The sequence below is a fragment of the Quercus lobata genome, chromosome 2 (genome assembly GCF_001633185.2).
Source record: "Quercus lobata isolate SW786 chromosome 2, ValleyOak3.0 Primary Assembly, whole genome shotgun sequence".
NCBI lineage: Eukaryota > Viridiplantae > Streptophyta > Magnoliopsida > Fagales > Fagaceae > Quercus > Quercus lobata.
The window spans coordinates 10093014-10120728 of NC_044905.1; the positions used below are offsets into that span (position 1 = coordinate 10093014).

At 35.6% G+C, this 27715-nt stretch overlaps 1 protein-coding gene across 1 annotated transcript; it reads left to right on the plus strand.

The window, feature by feature from the left end:
- Positions 1–24549, plus strand: LOC115974504 (selenium-binding protein 1-like). Its single transcript, XM_031094899.1, has 7 exons — positions 1–437; positions 20377–20572; positions 21329–21556; positions 22139–22370; positions 22521–22628; positions 22741–23013; positions 23845–24549. The coding sequence occupies exons 1-7, from the start codon at positions 278–280 to the stop codon at positions 24124–24126; spliced, it is 1479 nt and encodes a 492-aa protein (XP_030950759.1). The 5' UTR covers positions 1–277; the 3' UTR covers positions 24127–24549.
- The last annotated feature ends 3166 nt before the right edge of the window (positions 24550–27715 follow it).

Genomic DNA, 27715 nt, shown 5'->3' on the forward strand with positions numbered 1-27715 from the left:
TATGTTTAGCGGACTTTCCGAACCCTCTCTCTCCCACTAAAAACCCCCCATAAAAACCAAAACAGGGCAGAGCAATCGGAACAGAGTAAGCTGAGAAAACAGAGAGAAACCACCACAAATTAACAAAAAGCAAGTGAGACTGTCTGATCGGGGTTCTGTTTCTGTCACTGATCGCGAGCTCATCAATTATAAGAACCACAGATAGAGAGAGATTCTTTTTTACATGTCACTCTGATTACTCTTTTCTTTCATCTTTTTGCTTGTCATTTCAAAAAAAATGGCTACGGATGCGAGTGCGTTGAAACATGGAGCGGTGGGGAATGAGAATAATGGGCACGGTGCTTGCTGCAACACGGGGGGACCTGGGTACGCAACTCCGCTGGAGGCCATGCCCGGTCCTAGAGAAGCTCTCATCTATGTCACTTGCGTTTACACTGGTACCTATACATATACTATCTTCATCTACTTTTTATTTTAATTGCTTTTTTCTTTTCTTTTCTTTTTCATAGCAATTCGACTTAAATATGCAGGGAATTTGCAGTTATTATTGAATTTTCTTTTGGGTCTGTTTAAAAAAAAGAAACTGATATATACATAAAGGAGGGGGACAAGAGTATTTGTGGCCGATCGAAACATGAACATATTCTTATGTTAATATGGTTGCTTATGTTAATATGGTTTTGTTTATAAAGTTGTAATTTAGGAAGATTTTTGTTTTTGTTTTTGTTTTTTGAATATGTAGTTTTCTGTAGTGAAATTGAAGTTAGTGAAATACAACTCAATAGCTTAACAAAATCATATGATTTATACAACTCAATAGCTTGTAGATCCTTTTAGCTTCCTCTGACTTTTGAACCGTCAATAGTATGAAAATGAAAGGTGGATTACTTGGTGCTCTCTTGATTTGAGTCACTTCACCTGCTTTGAGATAATACCATTATTAAAGGCTTTTAGCTTTCTATTTTAAACTCTTCACTATTTGATCCTCAACTGTGTGAGAATGATCACTTAGTCCTAGGCCGAATTAGATAGGACTAAATGCTGCCTGCATAACCTGATTTCGTGAAACGCATCCTTAGTTGTGCATATAATAATCTTCATATTTTTGTAAACAGTGTATATATATATATATATGTGTGTGTGTGTGGAGAAAGTTTAGCTATAAAATTGTTTATAACCTTACTCAATAACATAAACATTATTACATAAACATTATTACATATTTTGAAAATCTAACTGTTGAATTTCATGTTCTTTACACTCTTAATACACATATCAAATTTTGTATCAAGCGGATATTACTTACTATATAATTTATAAACTTAAATTTTATGCATAATTTCAAAATAAAAAAACTTGCAATTTAAATATTTTATTGATAACATAGCTATTGATTTTTAATTTTTTAGAAATTTTGCAAGCGGAGAATATAAGAAGAATATGTAATCTAATGGTGGATTTGTCAAAATTCACTTTCAATAAAAAGATATTGAGTAGGGTTGTAACCTAAAGTTACAACCAATTTTGTAACTAAATTTTGTCCTCACTTCCTTGTATTTCTAAAATAAAAAAATTTTGACACTTCATCGCAAGAGTCTACAGCTCAACATGTAATAGTTACTTTTGCATCTCCTCACTAACAGTTATTTCAGGGCACATTTCAAACACTCTCCTGCTATCTCATTAGTCTTTTGAGTTAAAAGATGAACCCAACTGGTGACTTGAAATCTAAAATTTTATTTCCCAGTTTGCTTTTTATTATTCAAGAACTCCAACTTTATTATAACTAGTAAGTTACCCGTATGATGCATAGATAATTTCATAATGTTTTATGTAAGATGATTTTGGAGAATGTTGTATATGTATTAACATAACATAATTGTTATAGAACTTTATTAGAAATGTGTTCATCATAAGAAAACAACAATTATAAATTGCACACACATATCCATTATAATTATTCAATCGAAGTAATGAGAAATTTAAAAAAAAAAATTTTGGAGGAATATTATAGAATAAAAGCTAATATAGAATGTGTTTTTCTCTTTTTCCTTACTTCTAAAATAAAATACATATCCCAAACACTCACAATCAATCACATCATTTACAGAACTTACAAATCTACAATGTTTGACCTTAACATCAAAATCATAATTGCCGCTGTCATTCAATATAAAGTGCAAGCCCCCCTTCCTTGGGTGTAGCCAACTCATATGGATTAGGATTAGATGAGACAACAATGTTAGAGTTAGGTAGGAGTCTTCGAAAGATTGAAGGTAAATGACATCATTTTTGGTCTATGTGTATTTGACATGGGATGGCATGAAGGGTTATGAGTAGATATATATAAGAGGGTAGAAGTGCAAGAGATGAAAATGGTGAATTCAAATGCAAAGAGTTTTGTGTGCGTGTGTGAGGGATGAAAAATCTTGAAACATTGAACCAAAGTATACAAAAAATATTTATTTGTTAATTAGAAAAACCTTGAAACATCGATCCAATGGAAACAAAAAATCAATATTTAATTTGTTCTTATCTTTAACGTGGCACTTGAGAATATTTCAATTCTCTTTGCATAGAATGCGCCACTTGTTAGAACCTTATGCTTTCTCATATAAGGTCTCTGCTTATATATATATATTGATTTATTGATTTGAATAGTGAATATATTTTTCATATCTTTTGATATTTTATTGTTTTAAGTACTTTTATATTTGCATGACTTTATTCTCTGATTCTCTTAAAATTTTCCACTCAGTTGCTATGGTTGGATGACGATGACAAATGAATTAACAGTTATAAATCAGATACTCTGTGAAGGAAGAAATTGTCTAGATAATTTTTCGCTTAAAGAAATCACCCTTAGTGGCGGCTGTAAGAAACATAGACTCGCAGCGGAATATAAATAATTGGTTTTTCGACATACCTCTCTCAGACTAAACCGACGATCATACAGGAGCCTTGAGATTGTTCTGCGTTGTCTAGAGCCAGCCTCCACGTAAACCAGCTATTCAAACACGTTTTAAATTCCAGTTTGTGCAACCCACGAGCCAAAAACGTTTCTCTGACGGTGTTGCACACTACTAGAGTGATGCAAACATAACCCACAACCTAAGAACCTCACAACACTCTAAAAACACTATGAGAAATGTGGAATTCGTTTTCTATACAATGGGTACCACTCTTGGTGTTTATATACACACCATTCCATTAATACTGAGTGGAATAGTGGGCTTAGTGGGGTAGAGTAATTGTCTAAACCATTACTCCATAACTCCTAGATGTTACAATCTGAAGTATACAGAAGGACATGCCCACTTTGGGTGTCCATCCATATTCTCTTCAGTTTCTAACATCTCCCACTCATCCACTGTGGGCATGGCCCTATTATCCATCTCTCAATGTGTTTCTCAGTGTGTTCATACTGGCAAATAGGTTGTGCGACCGTCGAGCACACTCGAAAAAAACAAATTTGGGAGCACTATACTAAATCTTATACCAAGACCAGCATAGCAACATCCCTAAAGTGTCTCGTTATGCCCTAGACATATATTAACACATCAAATCAAGCATCTCTAACCCCTCTTGAGTTTAATACTCAAACTTATGCTTGATCCAAACTATCTAGATGTACTCACGATTATTTCACTACCATAAGTGCTATAACCTGTCGACAATGAGTACAAATATAAGGATGTGTTACAAAAATAGTCTTCCCTTTGCACTCATGTCCTTCAACTTTGGTCCAATCGCTTTCCCAGCAATGTCCCTTTAGACCGAATCCAACATGGCCATAGGTAACATGCCAAAGCAGCAGACATTAAAACCTCAACTTCATGACATAGTCAAAAGTAACAAGGGCATAAAAAGGATCTTAATGAAAGGTCCATAGGACTCACACGGTGAAGAAGCAGGGATTTATTCTCTCACCTCCACTTTTGGTCGAGCAAGCACATGTAGTATGAAATACATGCTACGGTGGAGTTCTCTTAAGAAAGAGCGTATGTCTTAACTCAATACACCATACAAATCTTAGTCTAGTCGCTACTTAAGCGCCTAACTCGAGTCCTTTATTTGCTTGCCACCTTAGGCATTAAATAAGTTCTCGCATCTGGCTAACCACAGGCTACATGGATCATGGGCTATCCATGTATGGTCTAATCAAGATAAATATATTATAGACCTCATCTTAGTCCCAACTAAGGCGACATTTGTTTGTGTCAACCATCTATATATGCTATATAAGCATTGAATGACACAATGTCTCATCTCTACTCACTACTCAAGTGCTAGAGGCGATCGCTCATGTGAGTGAGCCGACCTAAGCCTGCCGACATACCTTTCATACCACAAAACTCATCATATGGTATATGTGTGTGTAAACATACATATTATTAACTGAATAACATCATATGTATTTAAAGCAAAATATCCCAAAAGAAATACAATAAATGGTAACTAAAAACAACATATTATCATATTCTACGTAGCCCTAAACTCCTAACATGAGCCTGAAAGACATCCCTTCCTATAGGCTTTGTAAGAGGATCAGCAATCATGAGGCTTGTAGAAATGTGTTTTAGAACCACTTCATTGTGAGCAACCATGTCTCGAATGTAGTGATATCGTATATCAATGTGTTTGGTTCTACCATGATACTTAGAATCTTTAGCACAGGCAAGTGCTGCCATGCGATAACAAAGGATGTAGTCTGCTGTCCCTTTTAGATACCTTAATATCCTCTTGACAGCTTTCCAATGAGCAAGTTCTGGATTAGACTGAAATCTGCTGACTAATCCAACAGCATAACATATATCAGGCCGAGTACACATCATTGCATACATCAAGCTTCCAACTGCATTAGCATAAGGAACACGTGCCATCTTTTCTTTTTCATCTTGAGTCTTAGGACACATATCCAGGCTTAAGCTCTCATTTTTGGCAACTGGAGTATCTATGGGTTTGCAATTATGCATTTGGAAACGCTCAAGAACCTTCTTAATGTAGGTTTGTTGTGATAAACCTAAAAGTTTCTTTGAGCGATCCCTAAGGATTTTAACCCCTAGAATATAATCTGCCTCACCCATGTCCTTCATCTCAAAGTTAGAGGACAACCACCCTTTTGTGGCGATAATCATCTCCATGTCATTACCGGCCAGTAATATGTCATCGACATACAATGACAAAATAATGAAACTTCCCTTGGATCGTTTTACGTAGACACAATGATCTTCTTCGATCATCGTAAACCCATTCATTAGAACGGCTCGATGAAATCTCAGATACCATTGTCTAGACGACTGCTTCAAACCATATATGGATCGTTTAAGTTTGCACACTTTGTGCTCTTGACCTTTGGTCACAAAGCCAATAGGTTGATCCATATAGATTTCTTCATCTAGTTCTCCATTGAGAAAGGCTGTCTTAGAGAGCGTTTGGATTCGGCTGATAAGTCTGCGTTTGCGTTTTGTCTGCTTTTTTTTTTTTTTTTTTTTTTCACGCGTTTTTAGCTTTTTGAGTGCTACGGTTACTGTTCATGTACTGTTCAATGAACAGTAACCGCAAATTTTGACTTTTCCAATTTGTTTCAGCCAATCACAGCACATCGTGTACTGTTCACGGACCCACAAATTTCACTTTTCAGCAGGGTCCCACGATACTAGCTACAGTGTTTTTCAGTTTTCAAGCTGTATCTTAATGTCCATTTGGTATAATTCCAACAAGTTTGCAACAATGGCCAGAAAAAGTTTTCCTCGTAATCAACACCCTCCTTTTGAGTGTATCCTTTTGCCACTAATCGAGCTTTATACCTTTCTATTGACCCATCCGCCTTGCATTTGATTTTAAGAACCCATTTGTTCCCAATTGCTTTACGGCCTGACAGTAGGTCTACCAGATCCCAGACCTGATTAGTCCTCATAGACTTCATTTCATCATTCATTGCTTTCATCCACTCATCACTAACAGAAGATGAGAGAGCCTCTTGCACAGTTTTTGGCTCATCATCATCTTGTGAAGCAATCATGAAAGCTTCCCCCTCAATCTCAAAACGACGACGAGGAATATTTCCACGGTTGCTTCTACGTGGTTAAGGTTGTTGTGGATCAACTTCTAGTGGTGTGCTCCTACTAGGTTATGAGTCGCTCCCACTATCTCTAGGAGTTTCAGGAATTTCTTCCTTGTCCTCTACTAGTCTACTTGGGGCGCCTACCTCTTGATCCATCATTTCATAAAGAGTCAAGTTCTTTTCAACCTCACCTATGTTAGGGAATTCACTTTCAATGAAATCAACATCACGTGACTCCAATTCAGTTACACTTCCATCAAGTTGTTCACCTATCAACACATAGCCTTTGGAATGCTCAGAATATCTTATAAAGATACACTTCTTTCCTCTAGGCCCTAACTTCCCATATTTATGAGAAGTATTGTGAACATAACCTGTTGAACCCCATGGCCACAAATTATTCAAATTAGGTTTCTTGCCGGTCCATAGTTCATAAGGTGTGGAAGATACTGATTTAGAGGGCACTCGGTTAAGTATATAGGCTGCAGTCAAAAGTGCATCCCCCCAATACGAAATCGGTAAGTTTGCTTGCGCCATCATTGACCTAACCATCTCTAATAGTGTTCGATTTCTCCTTTCTGCCACACCATTTTGTTGCGGTGTATAAGGCATGGTTAACTGCCTTGCAATTCCCTTTTCATCACAGAGCTCCTTAAATTGCTCAGATAGATACTCACGCCCACGATCATTTCTAAGAGCCTTAATGCTCTTGTCTAATTGATTTTCAACCAATCTCATGTATCGTCTAAAGCAATCTAAAGCCTCAGACTTATGAGAAATCAAATAGACATGACTGTAACGTGTATAGTCATCTATAAATGTGATGAAGTAGAAACCACCATGTCTTGCCCTCACGTTCATTGGACCACATATATCAGAGTGGATTAGTTGCAATGGAAAAGATGCCCTTGTGGCTTTTCCAAATGGTTTTCTTTTTGACTTTCCCACAAGACAATGTTCACATGTGGACAAAGTGACCTTAGCGAGATTGCCCATAAGGCCTTCTCTAGCTAACCTAGTCATCCTCTCTTGCCCTATATGACCAAGCCTAGCATGCCATATACTTGAATTATTAGAAGCATTTTCAGATGAAGTCAAAAGAACTGAACTATCATTATTATAATATTCAATGTCCAAAATTAAAAAACCATTTGAAATAAAACCACGGCCATAATAAACTGTTCCCAAATGCAATAAAACATAATTATTCTCAAAAATAAACCGGAAACCAAGTCTTAACAAAGTAACTACGGAAAGTAAGTTCCTCCGGATCTCTGGAGCATACAACACGTCATGGAGCAACAGAGTGCGACCACCTCGCAATTGTAGCTTGTAGGTACCAATTCCAAGTACCTCCACGCTAGCTCCGTTTCCCACCTTGATGTCTCTACTGCCAACAGGAATCCGGCGGTACTCCATAAATCCCACTCTATCTCTTGCTACATGTTCTGTTGCCACTGAGTCTACAGTCCACATAGGAGCAGAATTAGCAACAAGGACATGACTAGTTACAAAAACATGATGAGATGTAGGATTAGGTGTTACCTTTTTTGGCTCAGCGCATTCACGAGCAAAATGTCCTTTCTTTCCGCAATTATAACAAGTCAACTTAGACTTGTCCTTCTTTGCGCGCTTTCCTCTAGTATTCCGCTTGACAAACTTAGCCTTCTTAGGCGGTGGCCCATTAGGACTCTCTTGTCCAGGAGCGTAATCAGGTTGCTTGCGTTTAGGCCTACATGCCTTACGCGAGCTAGTCTTAGCCATGTGCACAGAACTAATCGGCTTGGTTGCTTCAAGGCGCTCAGCTTCAAGTTCCAAGTGACGAGCCACATCATCAAATGTTTTGATGTTCTCATTATGGGTCAAGTTTTGACACATCGTCTCCCATGAACTTGGTAGTGAACGAATCACTGCCTGGACTTGTTGTTCGTCAGTAAGATTGTTTCCAGCTGATTTGAGCTCTCGAATCATGGAGGACATCGCCCTAAGATGCTGCTTCATCGTATGTTCAGAGCGCATCTTATATGAATCAAATTTCATTGTTAAGCCACGCAGTCTAGTGGCGGATGTCCCTCCATATCTTAGTTTTAGAGCTTTCCACATGTCTTGTGCAGTTGTATACTGCTCAAATTCACCAATCAAGTCATTGTACATGCTGCTTAGCATTGTAAAGCGCGCACACAAATCCTTCTTATGCCAACTTTCATAGGCAGTAAGATCACGTTGGTGTTGCTCAGTGCTTCCCTCATCCGGTTTACTCAACGAATGAGTTAGAGTCTCTAGGACTTCTTGCTTATTCAGCACATACTAGATTTTGCGGTGCCAAATATTGTAATTTTCACCATCCAATTTCTCTCCTTTATTGAGATCAGCAACTATACCTTTGGAAGCCATTTCACTACAAAATTTCACAAATGGGACATTACACACACATTTCAAAAAAAATTTACGTTCGATCTAAAATAAACTTAGATAATCAACACATGTCACAAGATCGAAAATTCGCTAAGCTTCTTAATCATCTCTTGCGCCACTAGTGTCCATTACTAAGCTTAATTTTAATCTATTCGTGCAAAATTATGTACGGGAGATAACGCAACTCAACCGTATTCCCACTATTCTATATTTCATATTTACAAAAAATATGTATTGAAAAAAAAAAAAAATTCACCAATTTTATCAATTAACTATTAAGCCAAACATGCTATCACAATTTAAACTCCTGAGAACAATTTATATATGCATTCCATTATTTCACTAAGAAATAATTATTTCTTTGTTGCGTTAAATATAATATTTAACGTTGTGTAAATATATATATATATATATTTTTTTTTTTTAATACCATATTTCACAATAATAATGGGATTAAATAATTTGCAAAATTAAATAAATTCCATATCATTTAAGCATATACCTTTCATGTTCCATGAGAAATAAATACTAAATTGAATAGTGCGTTTCACTTAAAGAAACTCAATTATAAATAAGCTTAATACACATAAAATAGAAAGAAAAAAAAATCTCACAAAGAGACAAATCCCAAAAGTGGCGGATGGGCTTACTTTACAGTGCCGCTAGCAGAGCAAAAAAAACATAATAATAATAAAATAATAATAATAATACAAATAGGTGTTTAAGAAGTTAGTAATTGTGGGACCTCCTCTGTATTCTTCTTTTATCTATATATATATATATATATATATATAACCGAAACTTTTGAAACTCCCACAATTTTCCACGTCAGCATAATATTTAAATTAAATTAAATTTTCCACCTCATCACTGTTTTCTTTTTCCAAAGCAAATTAGACTTCTAGCCAAATAAGGACACTCTCCCACCGCCTCTACTCTCCCCTATTTAAGAATTGCTTGCGTAGAAAACCTAAGCCCCAAAAACTATTCGCAGAGAAGAAGATGTTTGAAGACCCTCACCACAAAGTGAATATTGAAACTGACATTTTTTTATAAAGGTTGGTCAATATCTTATATTTATATGTATGGCCGTTGTCACCACTATTTTTTTATTTTTTTTTTTTAAATTCTTTTTATTTTAGATTTTATGATTAAATCTGCTATTATCTTCTTTTGCCGCAACACAATTTTCTCCTTAAAACTTATTTTTCTTCAAGATTTTTTTTTAGGGCGGCTCATGCTTCACAATTCACATATTCCACTTATGTATTGGACTCCTCTCCTTCTTCGGTCAATGCATCAAGGTTAGGGTTATTTGATTTGTTCAGTAAAAATTATAGATTTGTTGCTTTTTCTTATAAGTTTGTCAATTGTTGTTTTGTTTATTTAATTGCTAGGCCTGAACCTTTTAATTAAATCTTCAAATTTTTTTAACATTTTAAAAGTTTTAATATTTTGAATTTTAACATTTAAAAGGTAACTCATATTTCTCTAATATTTCTATGTTGTGTAGACATATTTTTTTGTTTATTATATTTCTCCATTGTGTAGTCACATAATTTTTGTTTTGTTTTAATAAATTCTTGGCTCAAAATCTTCTAATTGTTTGGTTTACATATGAATTTTTAAGTTCATTTTTTGCAATACATTTAATTGTCTGGCCAATTTCAATAGTAGAAAAGCTATAATCATGGATTCCCTTCTTTCTATTGTATTTCTTTATTGCGTAATTTTATTTATATATATATATATATATTGTTTTATTTCAATACTTTTGAAGCTTTGAATCTTCTAATTTTTTTTTTAAATTTATTTTTTTGGCCTTTTGGAAGTTTTAACATCATAACTTTTGGGTTTTATTTTTTCTATTATCAGAAATTATCTAGAAGATTTCAATGAATATCCATGGATTATTCTTTTTGAGGGTAACCCATCTTTATCTTATATTTCTATTCCTAACTTTTTTTTTCCTATATTTTTTCTTTAATTGTCCGTGTTTACGTCTCTTTTGTTTTTCTTATTTTTACTTTCATAGCATATGTACATGTTGTGTATGTTCTTTGATTCTTTCTTTAATGATTTTTGTGTGAGTATGTGTCATCATATCTGGGTACTTAGGCAAAATCTATAAAGCCTAAAGATGCTTCTTTTCTTATTATTATTTTTTTTTTTTTTTGTAATGATTCCTATGTTTTTCATGACTTTAGTGAGTCATATTCTTAATGATCGAAATGGTTTTGTTTGATGTTGATTTTGTTCATATCGGTTTCAAAGTTTATTTCTTGGCTTATATTATAGATTGTAATATATTTATTCATCAAACTGTTTAGTTGAGTTTGTTTTCGAAATTGTTTTCAGTGTTGGACATTTTCTTGAAGCATGTTGGTATCATATATTAAAATACTGTTAAGTTGATAATAATAATAATAATAATAATAATAATAATAATAATAATAATAATATAGTTTAATAAATGTCTGAAACTTATAGCTGTTAACAAATGTTTTAGCTATATGATTTTATTTTACAAATTCAATTTTGGTGTTGTAGTAAAATAAACAAAAATTAAATTATATATTGTACTCAATACATTTCCCGTGCATCGCACGGGTTAGCGACTAGTTATTATTATTATTATTATTTGCTATCACTAAAGCCCTTTAGGTAAGTGAAAGACACATGCAGGTTGTCTTCAACCTTTCTTCAACTTCTTTCAGCATAAACGTGTTTTAGACCGAAACTCTAAAGTTTTATAACTTCTTCATTTCAAGTCCATTTATAACATATCATATACTGATTTAAAGCTTATAATACATAGATTCATAATATGAAATCATATTTTGCAAATAGAAATCATATAAGAGCAGTTTTGTCCTTAAAATTTCGGTGTTCTAAGTTTTGTTAAACTATATTTCATGGCACACTTAGAGATTTGCTATGAAATTTAAGGTAGATAATAATACATGTAATATAAACAACATATATTAATATCAAGACACGAAATACTCAGAATCAAAACTTGCCATTGAAGGCCATGTGAGGTGCATAGAAATTCATAACATATCACAGAAGCATAAAACGCATTAAGAACTAATCATATATGCCTTATGACATCGATAACAACCTATAAACGCTCTGACACCAATGTAAGAAACATAGACTCGCAGCGGAATATAAATAATTGGTTTTTCGACATACCTCTCTCGGACTAAACCGACGATCACACAGGAGCCTTGAGATTGTTCTACGTTGTCTAGAGCCAGCCTCCACGTAGACCAGCTATTCAAACACGTTTTAAATTCCAGTTTGTGCAACCCACGAGCCAAAAACGTTTCTCCGACGGTGTTGCACACTACTAGAGTGATGCAAACATAACCCACAACCTAAGAACCTCACAACACTCTAAAAACACTATGAGAAATGTGGAATTCGTTTTCTATACAATGGGTACCACTCTTGGTGTTTATATACACACCATTCCATTAATACTGAGTGGAATAGTGGGCTTAGTGGGGTAGAGTAATTGTCTAAACCATTACTCCATAACTCCTAGATGTTACAATCTAAAGTATACAGAAGGACATGCCCACTTTGGGTGTCCATCCATATTCTCTTCAGTTTCTAACAGCGGCCCTATAAGTTTTTGATGGCAGAGGGATGCTTTGTTGCATAGTACAAAACTTAAGTGTACTCCAGTGGGCAGCGCCCCGTTTTTTCTGTGTCACAATGCGTGCCTGTCTTGTGCATTTTTCCTCACTTTGATGTTCCATTTTATTGTGATTATTAATTAAAAAAAATTTGGGTTTCTCCATTTGGATATAAAACTTGGTTTTTTTTTCTTCTTCTAATCTTTTTTTTTTTTTTTTGGATAAATTTAATAATTATAGTGGGAGAGGGGGGTTTGAACCCTAGACGTCTCTGTTGAAAACACCAAGAGGTACCAATTGAGCTTCGAGGATCTTAGCTTCTCTTCTTCTATTCTATTTTACAGTTTTATGGTTCCATAACTTCTGAAAGGTCAATTGGCAAATTAGGGAATCTTTGTAGTTTATGGTGATGGGTTTTAGGTTGCCAATCTTATTATTATTATTATTATTATTATTATTATTTCCAAATGATTTGTAGCTGATACTAGCACCAAATATAAGATAATATGGAAAGCAAATGGTTTCTATTGAAAATCAGCCCTCAACTAAATTTTAAAATTTAGGATTTTGTTTTCCTGTTTTGCAAACTCTTGGATTTCAATGAAGCTTGTTAGGTTCTAAAGACTTAGGATTTTATGTATTTAGAACTCTAATTTGTATTGTTGGCAAACCATGATCAAAACAATGTGTTTAGAAGTGTTTTAGTCTTGCTCAAAGTTGTGCATTTATGTAAAGTTGGAATCGAGCTAATGCAGGAAAGCATTATGCATTTCGGCCTGGCTCGATCGATCGAAGCTCGGGCAAAATGTTTTTTTTGCAGAATTTCCAACTCAGCCCTAGTTGTTTTAAAACGTTTTTAGGGTTTCTAATTTATCCTAAGTATAAAAGGCAAACTCTAGCCACGTTTTAGTGTTGCTCATATTGCGGTTTGTGTAAATCTCTTGTGAGATCTAAAGGAGCTTTCCTTTACACAAACTTAGGGTTTTCAAGGAGAAGATTTATCCACACCTTGATAATCAACTCAGTTGCTGTCATTGAAGTTTAAAGAAAACACAAGCGGGTGTGCTTGTATCTGGTGGTGAATCCAAGAAAGAAGGAGTCCGTGGATTCGGAGCTTGCACGTGGTCGTGTCAGTAAGTTCTACTGGTTGGTAGTAATAAGAAGTCGAGCGTGGGGGCTTGTAAGTTTTATTATATGAACTTCAATTCTTTCAAGATAGTGGATTCAAGTTTACCTTGAGGATAGCTAGGTCAAATCCTCCCCAGGTTTTTACCGGTTTGGTTTTCTAGGTGATCATATCTTGTGTTATTTATTTTTCCGCTGTTTTGCATGTTATGATCTTTGTTATTGTGATAACCTAGACTTGTTAAATTGGACTAAGTAACAACTTGACTAATTATCTAGGTTAAATCAATTGTTTTTAAGGGGTCTAAAAACCATCAAGTGGTATCAGAGCAAGTTGCTCTTTTGTTGTTGATTTTTTGATCACTGAGCTGATCCTTGACCCCTGTTGTCATGGAACACGGACACTCTCTAGTTATTCCTCCTCACTTTGATGGGAATAATTATGCTTATTGGAAAGTAAGGATGAAAACATTCATGAAATCTATTGATGAGAGAGTGTGGAACTCCGTTGAATACGGATGGGAGAAACTCACTACTCCTGTTAGTGAGTGGGAAACTTCTCAAAAAGAAGCAGCTGCGTTTAATAACAAGGCTATGAATGCTATCTTTAACGTTGTTTCTATGGAGGAATTTAAGAGAATCTCTAATATTAAGGTTGCTTATACTGCTTGGAATATCCTTCAGACTATGCATGAAGGCACAAAGGCTGTCAAAATAAATAAATTGTAGCAATTGACTTCTAAATTTGAAAGCATTAGGATGTCTGATGATGAATCTTTTGATGAATTCTATGCTAAATTGAATGACATTGTTAATTCTGCTTTTAACTTGGGTGAAATCTATGATCAACATAAAATTGTTAGGAAAATTCTTAGATCTTTAACTGAAGACTTTAGACCCAAGGTGACTGCCATTACTGAAAGCAAGGATGTGGACTCCATCCCTGTTGATGAACTTGTAGGATTTCTTCAATCTTATGAGTTGGATCTACCCAAAACTACCAAATCCAAATCAATGGCTCTTAAGTCAATTGATGATGTTGAAGGTAGTGGAATTGTTGATGAGCTCTCTACTACAGAGATTGCTTACCTTGCCAAGAACTTTAAAAACTTTCTCAGGAATAGTAACAGAAAGGCAAGAGGCACAAACACTGCTGAACCTAGAAACTTTAGGAAGCATGATCCCACTAAAGTTAACAATAATGATAAACCTAGAGAAAAAGTAGGTCAATCTTCTAATAATTCTTTGAGTTCTCAGTGTTTTGGATGTCAAGGGTATGGACACATGAAATCTGAATGTCCTACCTATTTGAAGTCTAAGGGTAAGGCTATGGCTGTAATCCTTAGTGATGGTGAAGTTTCTAATAATGAGTCTGATTGTGATGAGGATGGAAACTTCATTGCTTTCACTGCTACTGCTGTAGTCGATGAGAGCATATCTGTTAAAGAGAACCCTTCTGATGGGGAACTCTCTGAAGATGCAGATCTTCAAGAGGCCTACAATAAACTTTGCAAAATTACTACAAAGGATGCTATGAATGTTGAACTTGGCCTAAAGAAAATTGAATCTCTTGACCTTGATAAGAAGAATTTGCTTATTAAACTATTTGATGCTAATGAACTTTTGAACAATGTGAAAACTAAGAATATGCTTTTGCTTGATAAAATTAAATCTTTGGAACTTGATTTATCTGTTGCTAGAACTGCTAGTTCTAAACTTAATCAAATGCTGAGTGTTCAAAAGTCTTCTTCTGACAAATCTAGATTAGGTTATGTTGAAATCATCTTTGTGTCTACTCCCCATTCCACAAAGTTTGTCCCTTCATCTTCTTCTGAATCTTCTGTGAGTAAGATAGTGAGTGAAATTGTCAAACCCCCTGTGAGTGAGGTTGTCAAACCCATAGAAGTTTCATCATCTAGGAAAATTAGGGTTGATCTGAAAGAGTCTAAGTCTAAGAAGCCTACCCTATCTAAGGACAAGACACATGATAAGCCTGCATGGGTTTGTCACTTTTGTGGTAAGTCTGGACACATACGTCCTAACTGTTACAAGTTGCAAGCTATAAAGAGAGCAAACAAACCAAAAGTACCTGTGCCTCAAGCACAAGATCCTATGGTACTTATTGGTGAATTGATAAAGGCTTTAAACCTTTATTCCAATCCTGGAGTTGGTAATCATTTCCATGTGAATAAGAACTCCAATGCTCATGGTGCATCTAAAAGGTTTTGGATGCAAAAGACTCGAACTAACTGAGTCTTTCTGACATGGTCCTTGTGCTTCATTGTTCTACCCTTTGTGACCATTGTTCTTTGGTTTTGTTTTGTTTTTTGTTTTCTAGGATTTGCATTGCATAACATTCATACATTTCATTCTAGGTGTTTTTTTTTTAAATTAAAAAAAAAAAAAAAGGAAGAAAAAGGAAGCAAATTGTATTTTGTACTATTCTTCTTGGTTTTTAAAGAACAAGGTTGGTCAATTTATTTTCACATAACATGTCGTTTGTACCTTGTTTAGCTTTGATAAGCTTACTTATTGCACTTTACTTGTTGAAACTTTGTAGTGCATGTTGTGTGGGAAAGATGTTTATGGTTTTTGATTACTCTGTCTTAATCTTGAAGTCACATGTTTTTGACTATCGGACTTGAACTTTTAGAGAAAGGCATAAATAACCATCTCACCACTATTCACTAGCCAATCATGAACACCTTAGTGCATATCATAAGATTTTGTGCTCGAGAAAGTGTAGCACATGCACGAAAAGAACATAAGGTGAAGCCTCGGTTTAAAGTGCTTAATACTTAAAATTGGTGTGTACTATTAGGCTTGATGCCAAAATCACATGACTTAAAATTGATGTGTATATTATGAGGCATAAATTCAAGACACTTACATGATTGCAAGCTTATGATCTAGGAGATGTGGGAGTTATATGATATAACTCTTTAGGTGATAGTCTCTTTTAAATTCTTTGTGATGAATTTTGTAGACTTTGTGGTTGATTGCTATTCACATATCACCTCACATGTATCTCAAGCTTTTACTAGTTGCACACACTACATGATTTACTCTTTGCTAAACTTTGTACATGTTATTGTGTGTGTTTATGGTCTGACCAACCAAGTTTTGCAAATACTTTGAATTTGTGCAAAATTAATTTGTTGCTTGAAAATTTATGGAGAATGCAAGAAATTTATTTTTGGGAAATTTGGGCTTAAAATTCTTGTTTTTGAAAATCACAATCATCACATACTCATGCATTTTGTTCTTAAATTTCAATGCTTTGAGTTGATTCTAAATTTTTTTCAAAAAACTATGTTTTTCCTCAAATTTAGTGAGTCTCTGCCCATTTCAATCGATCCATTCTATTTTTCGATTAATCGAAAATTTTTAAATATGTTTAAGAGAGCCTTTGTCTATTTCGATCGATCGAAACTGCTTTTCGATCAATCGAATTTTTTTAAAATTGTTTTGTTAAAGTCTTTGTCTGTTTCGATCGATCGAGGCTGTTTTTCGATCGATCGAAACTCGTGAATCATGTTTTTTTAAAAGTCAGATGCAGCCTCGATCGATCGAAACTCGTGAATCATGTTTTTATAAAAGTCAGATTGGACTTTTTCAAAGGCACTTTTTCAAAACTTTTCAAACTTTTCTCTCTCTCTCTCTCCGACTTGGCTAGGCTCCACTAAGGATTTTTTGTCGTTTTCCTCCGAAATTTTTGCTAGGTTTTTGTCTCTCAAGGCCAGTAAGTCCTTTATGCCCTTCCTTTTGCATTTTATTTCAAGTTTTCATGCATTTTTCATGCATATTCATTGGGTATTTTCGGCACTTTTCATATTTTGGGGTTTTTGATGATACAAACCGTATTTTGTGAAATTGATCATTGGGTTTTTGTTCTAGGATGTTATAATCATGATTCTTGTGGTTTAATTTGATCAATTTTGTGGCTTTTGAAAAATTGAAAATTCTAGGGTTTGTAATTGATCTGAATTGGGGATTTTATTCAAATTGGGTTAAATTGATGAAACTGGCTTGTTCAATTGATGTAATTGGTCATTATTTTCTGAAATCTATCTTGTAAGATGATCAATTAGTCAATATCTTTCAAATTGATCAAATGGTTTTCCAAATTTTGGGGTTTTTGTGTTAATACCTCTATGTTCAAGCCAATTTTGTGAATTTGAACTTTTTTGGACTTAATTGCACTGCATTAGGACATGCATCATGCCATTTAAATTGTTCATGCATCATATAGATTTTTGTTCTATATTTTTGATGTGCTAACTTGCAGTCTGCCCTTGGTTTTTTCTTTTGTGTTTTTGTTCCTTTGCTCTGTGTTTTGGTCCTTATCCTAGCACCATGCCTAGGAAAACTAGAGCCCTTAGGACCCCCTCCACTTCCTCTGTGTCTCCCTTTAGGAGTGAGGTGTTTAGGAATGATAAGTGCGGAGAGGCCTTTGATACTTTGAACAGTAAACATAAGATTTGGGCTGAGCATGCTGTGGTTTTAGATGAGATTGATTCGGCCATTATGGCTAATTTTGAGTCTAGAGGTTGGTTGCCTCTCTAAGATCATCCACCCCCGACTACCCTGATTAGAGAGTTCTTCTCGAACCTTTCTTGCCACGTCCATGATTCCAACACCCTTGTTAGGAGTTGGATACGAGATGTTGAGTTCACCATTACCCCTCAAGTAGTGGCTGAGGCTCTTGGGGTTCCGGTTGTTTGGGAGCCTGACTATCCCTATGATGAGTCACCCTCTTTAGATGTTGTCATGTCATACATCACTAGGTCATCTATCCAGTGGGGTTCTAATCTTCGGATCACGTCCGCTAAGCTTACCGAGACTACCTATCTTTTCTTTAGGATAGCATGTCATTCGTTGTGGCCTATTTCTCATTTCCACACCATCCCTCTAAAGTGATGTGTGTTTCTGTATGCTTTTGTTTCTGGTGTGTCGATCAGTTTCCCTCATCTGTTCCTTCGTTCTTTAAATGAGGTTCATAGGAATTCTACCGTAGGGCATGCACTTATTCATCCTATTTTCATTCATAGGATTTTGCTCTTTTTAGGTCTAGATGGTTTCCCGTCTAGTGAGCCTGTGCATGTCGTTGCTCCCATAGATGCCACCTTTCTTAGACAGAGGGCTGCTCACTTGAGAGTTGCTCTTTCATGTCCTAGAGGTGCGTCATCTAGTGTTGTTCCCCTTCCTCCCTTTTCTACAGGTGTTGATGCTGCTGAGACATCAGGTGCTGCTGCTGATGCTGATGTTCCTCCACCGACTGCTTCGGATGATTCAGACATTCGATGTACATTGGATCATGTCTTGACCATTCAGGCGGCTCATGGACAGATTTTGGTGGACGTGCTCGATGAGATCCGTGCCTTGCTTGCGGAGTTGGCGCAGTTTAGACCACCTCCCTTTTGATGATGGAGTTTGTTTACCCTTTGGCATTCCGTCACAAAAAGGGGGAGTACTTTGTAGAGTTTTTGTTTTCAAGGGGAGAGTATTTCTTTGGTTGAAGCTTGTGGAGTTTAGATTGTATCTAGGTGATTCACATTGTATTTTACTTTTTTAGCTCTTGCCATGTTTTTTATGGGATATTCATGTTAGAAGGAGTATTTTTGTTGGTACTTTATATGTTTCTTGTTTCAAACTGTTTATTGATTTATATTTATGAGTTATTCACTGATATGTCTTTATTGTGTGTTGTTTGAAATCAAGAATTTAATTTGTTACTTGTATTGTTTCCACACATGCGATTATGCATTTTGTTTAGTGTTTCAGAAAATATATAGGTTGATTCAATTGAGCTGCTGTCTACACTTACAACTGATGGATAGTAGTTAGGATTGAATTTGTTTTATGAGCATTATTTCTGTAAAGGGCTTTTATTTTGTAAACTTTGAGCTTCTAGTTGTGTTTTGTCACAGATTGCCAAAGGGGGAGTTTGTTAGGTTCTAAAGACTTAGGATTTTATGTATTTAGAACTCTAATTTATATTGCTGGCAAACCATGACCAAAACAATGTGTTTAAAAGTGTTTTAGTCTTGCTCAAAGTTGTGCATTTATGTAAAGTTGGAATCGAGCTAATGCAGGAAAGTATTATGCATTTCGGCCTGGCTCGATCGATCGAAGCTCGAGCAGAATGTTTTTTTTGCAGAATTTCCAACTCAGCCCTAGTTGTTTTAAAATGTTTTTAGGGTTTCTAATTTGTCCTAAGTATAAAAGGCAAACCTTAGCCACGTTTTAGTGTTGCTCATATTGCGGTTTGTGTAAATCTCTTGTGAGATCTAGAGGAACTTTTCTTTACACAAACTTAGAGTTTTCAAGGAGAAGATTTATCTACACCTTGATGATCAACTCAGTTGCTGCCATTGAAGTTTAAAGAAAACACAAGCGGGTGTACTTGTATCTGGTGGTGAATCCAAGAAATAAGGAGTCCGTGGATTCGGAGTTTGCACGTGGTCGTGTCAGTAAGTTCTACTAGTTGGTAGCAATAAGAAGTCGAGCATGGGGGCTTGTAAGTCTTATTGTATGAACTTCAATTCTTTCAAGATAGTGGATTCAAGTTTACCTTAAGGATAGCTAGGTCAAATCCTCCCCAGGTTTTTACCGGTTTGGTTTCCTGAGTAATCATATCTTGTGTTATTTATTTTTCCGCTGCTTTGCATGTTATGATCTTTGTTATTGTGATAACCTAGACTTGTTAAATTGGACTAAGTAACAACTTGGATAATTACCTAGGTTAAATCAATTGTTTTTAAGGGGTCTAAAAACCATCAAAGCTATTTCTTGCATCTCATTATTTATTTTGTGCAGTGCTATATATGGCCAGTTTAGTTTCTTAATATGTTTTTGCCATCTTCATAATATATATTGTTGCTTTTAAACTTGAAGAGTTGAGACATATGTGTTGTGCCCTAGGCTTTATTCCTTTTTCTTCCTCACCTCCGAACTCTACCACTTAAAATCAATCCTTTTCTATGCGTGGACTAGTTGATTTGAGCTGCTTTTCTATCTATAGCTTATTGCTTTTCTGCTGTTACGGAACCATTTTGGATTGTTTGTCTTAGTTGGGCATAATGTAGTAAGTTATAATATAATGGTTAATTGTATATACAGGAACAGGAAGAGAGAAGCCTGATTACTTGGCTACAGTGGACATAGATCCAAGCTCTCCTACTTATTCAAAAGTTATCCACAGGCTGCCTATGCCTCATTTAGGTGATGAACTACATCATTCAGGGTGGAATTCATGTAGCTCTTGCCATGGAGATCCCTCAGCAGATCGACGCTTTCTGATCCTACCTTCACTAGTGTATGAGTTAATTTTATTTTGCATCAACGAATCTTTGCATACATAAATACATACGTAGGTTCATGTGTATATACATAAATACATGCACACATGCACACATGCATTGTTTGGTTAAGCACTGACCATTTATTGATGAAAGGGGTAGATAGGTGCTCCAACATAAAGAGGTAGAAAAATAATGTAAGCACAAGCTTTAGAGGCTACTTTATTTGGAACTTGCTATGAAAATGCTGGTAAATTAACAGTCTAGAAACTGATTCATGCTTGCTAAATTGATTCTATAAATGTAGTTGTGAATGAAAATTTGATTAATGCAGATGTGGTTCTTGTTAACTGGTTGCATTTTATGTTTTGGAATATCCCCACAAAAGAAACACGCGAGATAATCCGTTTCCTATTTAAGTCTTGTGTGTTTACCAAAAAGATCAAATTTATGGTTTAATGTAATGTGATATTTTTAACTTTTGAGAATTATTAACGCCCCGCCTCCTAAGAAAGAAAGAAAATTGTCTGGTATTGTACTTTTTGTGTTTTCTTCTACTACCAATGGATCGGTGCTGTATGATGGATATATGCCTTTAAAATGCTGAGGAAGCATTTTATAATGACTTTATTTCCGTAAGAGGCCTAATGTAGCCTTTTTGTAATTTCGATTCTTTTTGTCAGAAGCTATGATTACTAGTGTTGATGGTTCATCGTTTGAAGAGGTGCATTAACTGTTGGTAATATATTCCTTAATAAGTCAAGCCTTTTCAGGTCTGGTCGCATATATGTGATTGACACAAAAACCAATTCCAAGGCTCCATCACTGCATAAAGTTGTTGAGCCTGAAGATATTGTTCAGAAGACTGGTTTGGCTTATCCACACACATCCCATTGCCTTGCTTCAGGAGACTTACTGGTGTCATACCTTGGTGATAAAGATGGAAATGCTGCAGGGAGTGGCTTTCTTCTTCTTGATTCTGAGTTTAATGTCAAAGGAAGGTACTGTTCTGAGACATACAAATAAATCTAATCTTTTACTGTTAGCAAACTAGTTTTAAAAAATCACGTATCTATGTATCCAATTTTGGCGCAATTCGTTATATTGATTAATGGAAACAAGATATCAAATTTAAAGACAAGATTGACAATACACAGTAATACTGGAAATCTATTTAAATATTCACGGAGATGGTGTCAGTTTAATAGCATGATTGAATTCCTGGCATTGTAAATTGAGCATGTTTACTGTTGGAAGTAAGGTTTGAAAATTGCCCAAATTAACAAAATACAAAACAGATTAGAGATATAAGATGAGAGTATAAAGAGATATAAACTTATCGATTTGAGCCGAGGCATGGAACTTAATCCTCTGTCCTAAAGAAGCAATTTCGCCCTCACTAGAATGACTCCATCAATGCAAATGGTGAAAAAGATAATTGCATATGTCATGGTCATATTTTGCATTATATGTCAAACTCTATTTAATAAAATTAGTTTCCTTTTAAATTTTAAGAACATACCCAACAGTTTACTGTAGATTTGATTACGATGTAACCTTAAAGCTCCCTTCACATCTACCAGGTGGGAGAAACCAGGGCACAGTCCACTTTTTGGCTATGATTTCTGGTACCAACCACAACACAAGACAATGATAAGCTCCTCATGGGGTGCCCCTGCTGCTTTCACTAAAGGTTTCAACCTTCAGCATGTTTCTGATGGTCTTTATGGGAGGCATTTGCATGTGTACAGCTGGCCAGGTGGTGAACTGAAACAAACATTGGATCTTGGCAGTACAGGGCTCTTACCTTTGGAGGTGAGTGCATAGACAATCTACAGACTACAGTCTGGTTTCCTACATCTAGAGTATGGCCAACATGATTATTTGTTAATTTATATTTTTTTTCTTTTAATCAGAACATAATAAGTCTGGATCTATTTTTGTCTCAATGTAACCCCTTTGCAGATAAGGTTCCTGCATGATCCTTCGAAAGATACAGGGTTTGTTGGTTGTGCTTTGACAAGTAACATGGTGCGATTTTTTCAGACCCAAGATGGCTCTTGGAGCCATGAGGTATGTACATAAGATATTTATGTATGTCTGTATGTTAGTGTGCCATATTGTGTTCACCTTGCAATTTGCTCTGTATTGTCTTTTTATTTGAGGCATTGATTAATATTTGCAGATTGCAATATCAGTGAAGCCATTGAAGGTGCAAAATTGGATTCTTCCAGAAATGCCTGGGCTTATAACTGATTTTCTGATCTCTCTTGATGATCGTTTTCTGTACTTTGTGAACTGGCTGCATGGGGATGTGAGGCAGTATAACATTGAGGACCCTAAGAATCCTATATTGACAGGCCAAGTATGGGTTGGGGGACTAATTCAAAAGGGAAGCCCAATAGTGGCCGAGGGAGAAGATGGAAAAACTTGGCAATTTGATGTTCCAGAGATCCAGGTTTGTATGAACTCCATTGTAAAAGTTAAAACTCTTTCTGAGCTATAGCTTATTGCTGCCTAATTGATGATTGATTGGGTGCTTTTAGTAACAATTCCCTAAACAAGATAGGCTTGGTTGGGAATGCTGCTTATGTGCAATTTAGATATCAGTTAAAACAGTTCCTGCACTAGAAGTATTTCACACAGAGATGCATCAGATAATCTGTCTGGTTCTTTCTGCTTCTGATTTACATCATGATTCTATAAAAAAAAGATGTATTATTAATCTACTGAGTGCTTTGTTCATTTTCTGGTGACCATCAATCATTATCATTTCGTAATAGATGCACATGGACCACCTAAACCTTGACGTGATAACACTATACACTATATGTGAGTGGCTAGACAACGTATAAGTGACCTGTTATATATTCATCACGAGTGCCTTTATCCCATATAGGTATATGCCTAGTTCAGCTAGACGCCTAGACCATTCGTTTGATAGGCTGTAGAAAAATAATACTATTTGAGCATCTTCCTATCTCTGATGTTACATGTTAGTGTTCCACAACACTTTTTAACTCATGTATTTCCATAATACTTAAATAACGTTACTAGAAATCTCTTACCAAATGGGCTAATCACTCATACTAAGACAATACTTTTGCTCCATGTAGTTCCCTTAATTTAATATGTTGTTCATGTTAGTGTACACCAATTTAATTATGTTTATGTTGTTTATGTGCATTGGTCTGGCACAAACTATTTAATCACTCAAACTAAGATAGTACTTTTGCTCCATGTAGTTCCCCTAGTTTAATATGTTGTTCGCTTCATATTTTCCTTTCAGGGAAATCAGTTAAGAGGGGGGCCTCAAATGATCCAATTAAGTTTAGATGGAAAGAGACTCTATGTCACCAACTCACTCTTCAGTACATGGGATCATCAATTTTATCCTAATCTTGTGGAGAAAGGATCTCACATGTTGCAAATTGATGTTGATATAGAGAAAGGTGGTCTGAAAATAAACCCGAATTTTTTCGTGGATTTTGCTGTTGAACCTAATGGTCCTTCCCTAGCCCATGAGATGAGATATCCTGGTGGTGACTGCACTTCAGATATATGGATCTAAGCAACTTGAATCTATTTCTAGCAATAAACGCCAATATTTTAACATATAGTAGTGGATATAATGAACTTTCCAAATTAAGTTGTTGGTGATGACAGTATGTGAAGGAAACATGGGATTTTATAAATTCTAAATAATATTTGTAATTTCTACCAATACATTGTCCAAACCCGAACTTATTAGCTCTCCTCTCGTTAGGCTAGGACTTAGGAGTCTCTCTTTCTTGTCTTGGTTTGCCTAAGAGAGTTCCTTAGGGCTAGGAGTGTTTGTACATGCTTAGGCTGTCGAGATGGACTCAGAATTCATAGAGCGACTTTAGACGCTTCAAATGACAATAGATGAAGAAGAGGGGATTCATATCTCCACTTCAAAAAGCCTAAGAGCATTCACATTGGGTCTTGTAAATGCCATATGTTGGTAATATTTACCATCAGAGCCCCAAAAACCCCTATTACCCGGTCTTGCAAAGTCTTAGAATTGTAAAAAAATTTGCAATTGTGTTACAGTGCCATCCTATTTTTATGATGGTACTGTAGCTCAATTGCAAAAATAAAATATTCAAATTAATTCCTCATCTCATTCTTTTAATCCCTTTTATTCTTTCTCTCTCCTCTGTCTGTCTCTTTCTCTTTCTTTGGTCTCAGTCCATTTCTTTCTCACTCTCTCTTTCCTCACATCTTTAGTGGTTGGGCCTCCACGCCGATGAAGCAGGGATCTACTGGGCTGAGGGGTATTGTGAGTCGAATCTGGTGGCGGAGAAGTGGTGGGTTGTGGGTTTATGTTGTGGTGGGTCTATAGTGGGTGGGGCGTGGTGAGTCACGGTGGTGCAGTGGTGGCATGGGGTTATGGGTTGTGGGTTTGTTTGGTTGTTGAGTATTTTTTTTTTTTTTCTCTTAATGGTGGCATGGTTTTTGTGGCCGATGTCTGGTGGTTTTTGGTGGTTTGTTTGTGTTTGTTTGTGTGTGTGTGTTTTCCTATTGGTGATTCTTGTTGGTGGGTTTGGTGGTTTTTTTTAATGGGTTTGCAAGTTGGCATGGTGGTGGCGTGGTGGTTGCTGGCCAATGTCTGGTGGGTTAAATGGGATGTGAGTGGGGGGTTTTTAATGGGTTTTGCTGGAGCCTGGTTGCCTAGAGGAAGAGGGAGAGACAGGAAGAGGAAGAGAGAGAAACAGTAAAAAAAAGAATTTTTTACAAACCAGATGTGAATGCTAAGGGAGCTTTATAGCATCAAAACCAGTAAATAAAAGAGCGAGTCAGATTTCATGGGACTGTAATGTAACTAGTTTATAAATAAATAACATTACACATTCTATCTAGGTCTTTTTCCCATACTACAAGTTTGCTACATTGTCACTGCTGTTTGATTTTGTATGGTGCATTACTGTAAGTTCGTCCCTCATTTTAATTATCCACCTTCCCTTCCTCCCCTTATTTTATATATGGTTCTTCCTCCACCTCAATCCCTTCTATTTTCTATCCTAGTTTCTCCTTTAGCATCCTCACAACTCATGTCCCAATAGTCTGCAGCAATGTTCTTAATACCATTTTAGACCCCATTTCAGTTTCTTCATTAGAACGGAATATTTTGGTACTGGTCTATTTTGGTGTACCATTTCAATACATTTCGGGGTTATCATTATTATATATGTGTGTGTGTGTGCGCGAGCGGGTGTGTGTGTGTGTTATTAATCAAAATCCATATAAATTATGAAAAGTCTTCAAACTATAAGTCTATATTTCAATTAACGGCAAGACTTAAAGTACAGTAATTAGGTGTTGTTCCTTAGATTCCCCTCTTAAGATTTTGTCACGTGAATTTTTTCTCATAGAATGAAAGTATATTTTTTAGTTAAGTATCCACATGACTAAATATTAAGAGGGGAACCTAAGGAACAACATCTAAGGTATTTTACCTAAGTTTTGTCCTTCAATTAATATGCCAATCTCTAATCCCCAAACATCAATTTAATAATTTTTACAAATTAACAGTTAATTTTTTTTTATATGGATCTAAAATAAATAAATAAACAAACAAAACATGAAGAGGAAGAAGAAAAAAAAAAGGTGTGATGCACTTTTAGTCCCTACATCTTAATTTCACCACTTTTAGTCCCTAAACCAATTAACTCGTGACATTTAAGTCCTTGTCGTCAACCAACAAACGGAAAAAGCATACGTGGCTAACAAAGAAATAAAATAAGCTTATTTTTTCACACGTGGCTTTACCACCCCAAACCCAATCACGTGTATGTCATGTGAGGCACTCACCAACCAAATCTAGCGAGTAGAGACTAAAAAATCCCCAAATCAAACATGAATCCCTAGATTCACCCTCTCTCTCTCTCTCTCTCTCTCTCTCTCTCTCTCTCTCTCTCTCTTCTCAAACCATCAACCACTCTCTCAAACCACCATCATCAACCATCTCTGCCACTTGAAGCTAGATACCCACACTTTTCTTGTAATAGCGGAGAAAATAAAAGTTGGGAGACCTATGTCTCTGTGAAAAGGTATTTTCTCTATCTCTCTCTGTCTGTGTCCTTATTTATAGCTTTACAATATGTTTGTTGGTTGGATCTGGTAGTAAGGGCCACAATGTTTTTGTATGTTTTGACTTTTGACTATTTGTTGGTCCCTGTCTGCATGTGTTTGTTTATGGTTTACATTGTGGTCCATGTGTTCCCTGTATGCCCCTGTTGAAGAGAATTAAGTAAGCCTAACATTATTGTATGAGGGTTTTTTGTGTAATTCAAGTTTTGATGACTATGCATATGTATGTTTTAGTATGACAAAACTATTGAAGTAAGTGTTGTGTTGTTACTTAAATATTTGATTAAGTGTTATGTTGGTAAATACTTTGTTAAGTGTTGTGTTGTCTGCATGCAGAATGGAATATTTTATTAGGTGTTGTGGTGGTAAATGAGTGTTGTTTTGCTAAATGAGTGATGTTTTGTTCTGTAACTAGCATTGTTTAATTGGTTTTGGGGAAATTTTGCATGTAGAATGAACTATTTCATTAAGTGTTGTGTTGGTAAATGAGTATTGTTTTCTTAAATAAATGTTGTTTTATTCTGTAACTAGCATTGTTTAATTGGTTTTGGGGTTATGTTGCATGTAGAATGGATGAGCTATTTAGTATATCTATGCATAATGGTGGCTATTTTACTAAGAATCCTAAAAAATATGTGGGAGGTATAGTAGATGTAGTTGATAATTGTGACCTTGAAAGGTGGTCCAAGGTTGAGATAGAAGGTATATGTAGGGACTTTGGGTACACCTCTGTTAGCAGGCTGTGGTATAAAATGTCTGGTATGGACCAAGAAAGGGTAGATTTTCATTTGGTTGTTGATGATCATGATGCCATGTACATGACAGAATTAGTGAGGGGTCATAAAGAGATTCATGTGTATGTAAAGCAACCAATAGATGATCCTATATTAGTTGATAAAGGAGAGGATGTTGGTGAGGGTATGCAACCATTGGCAATGGAGCAAGATCTTATAGGTTATTATGACTGTGATGATAGTGATGCAATGAACATGATGACCATGATGGGGGTGAATTTTACAGTTTTTATGATAGTGATGACATGTATG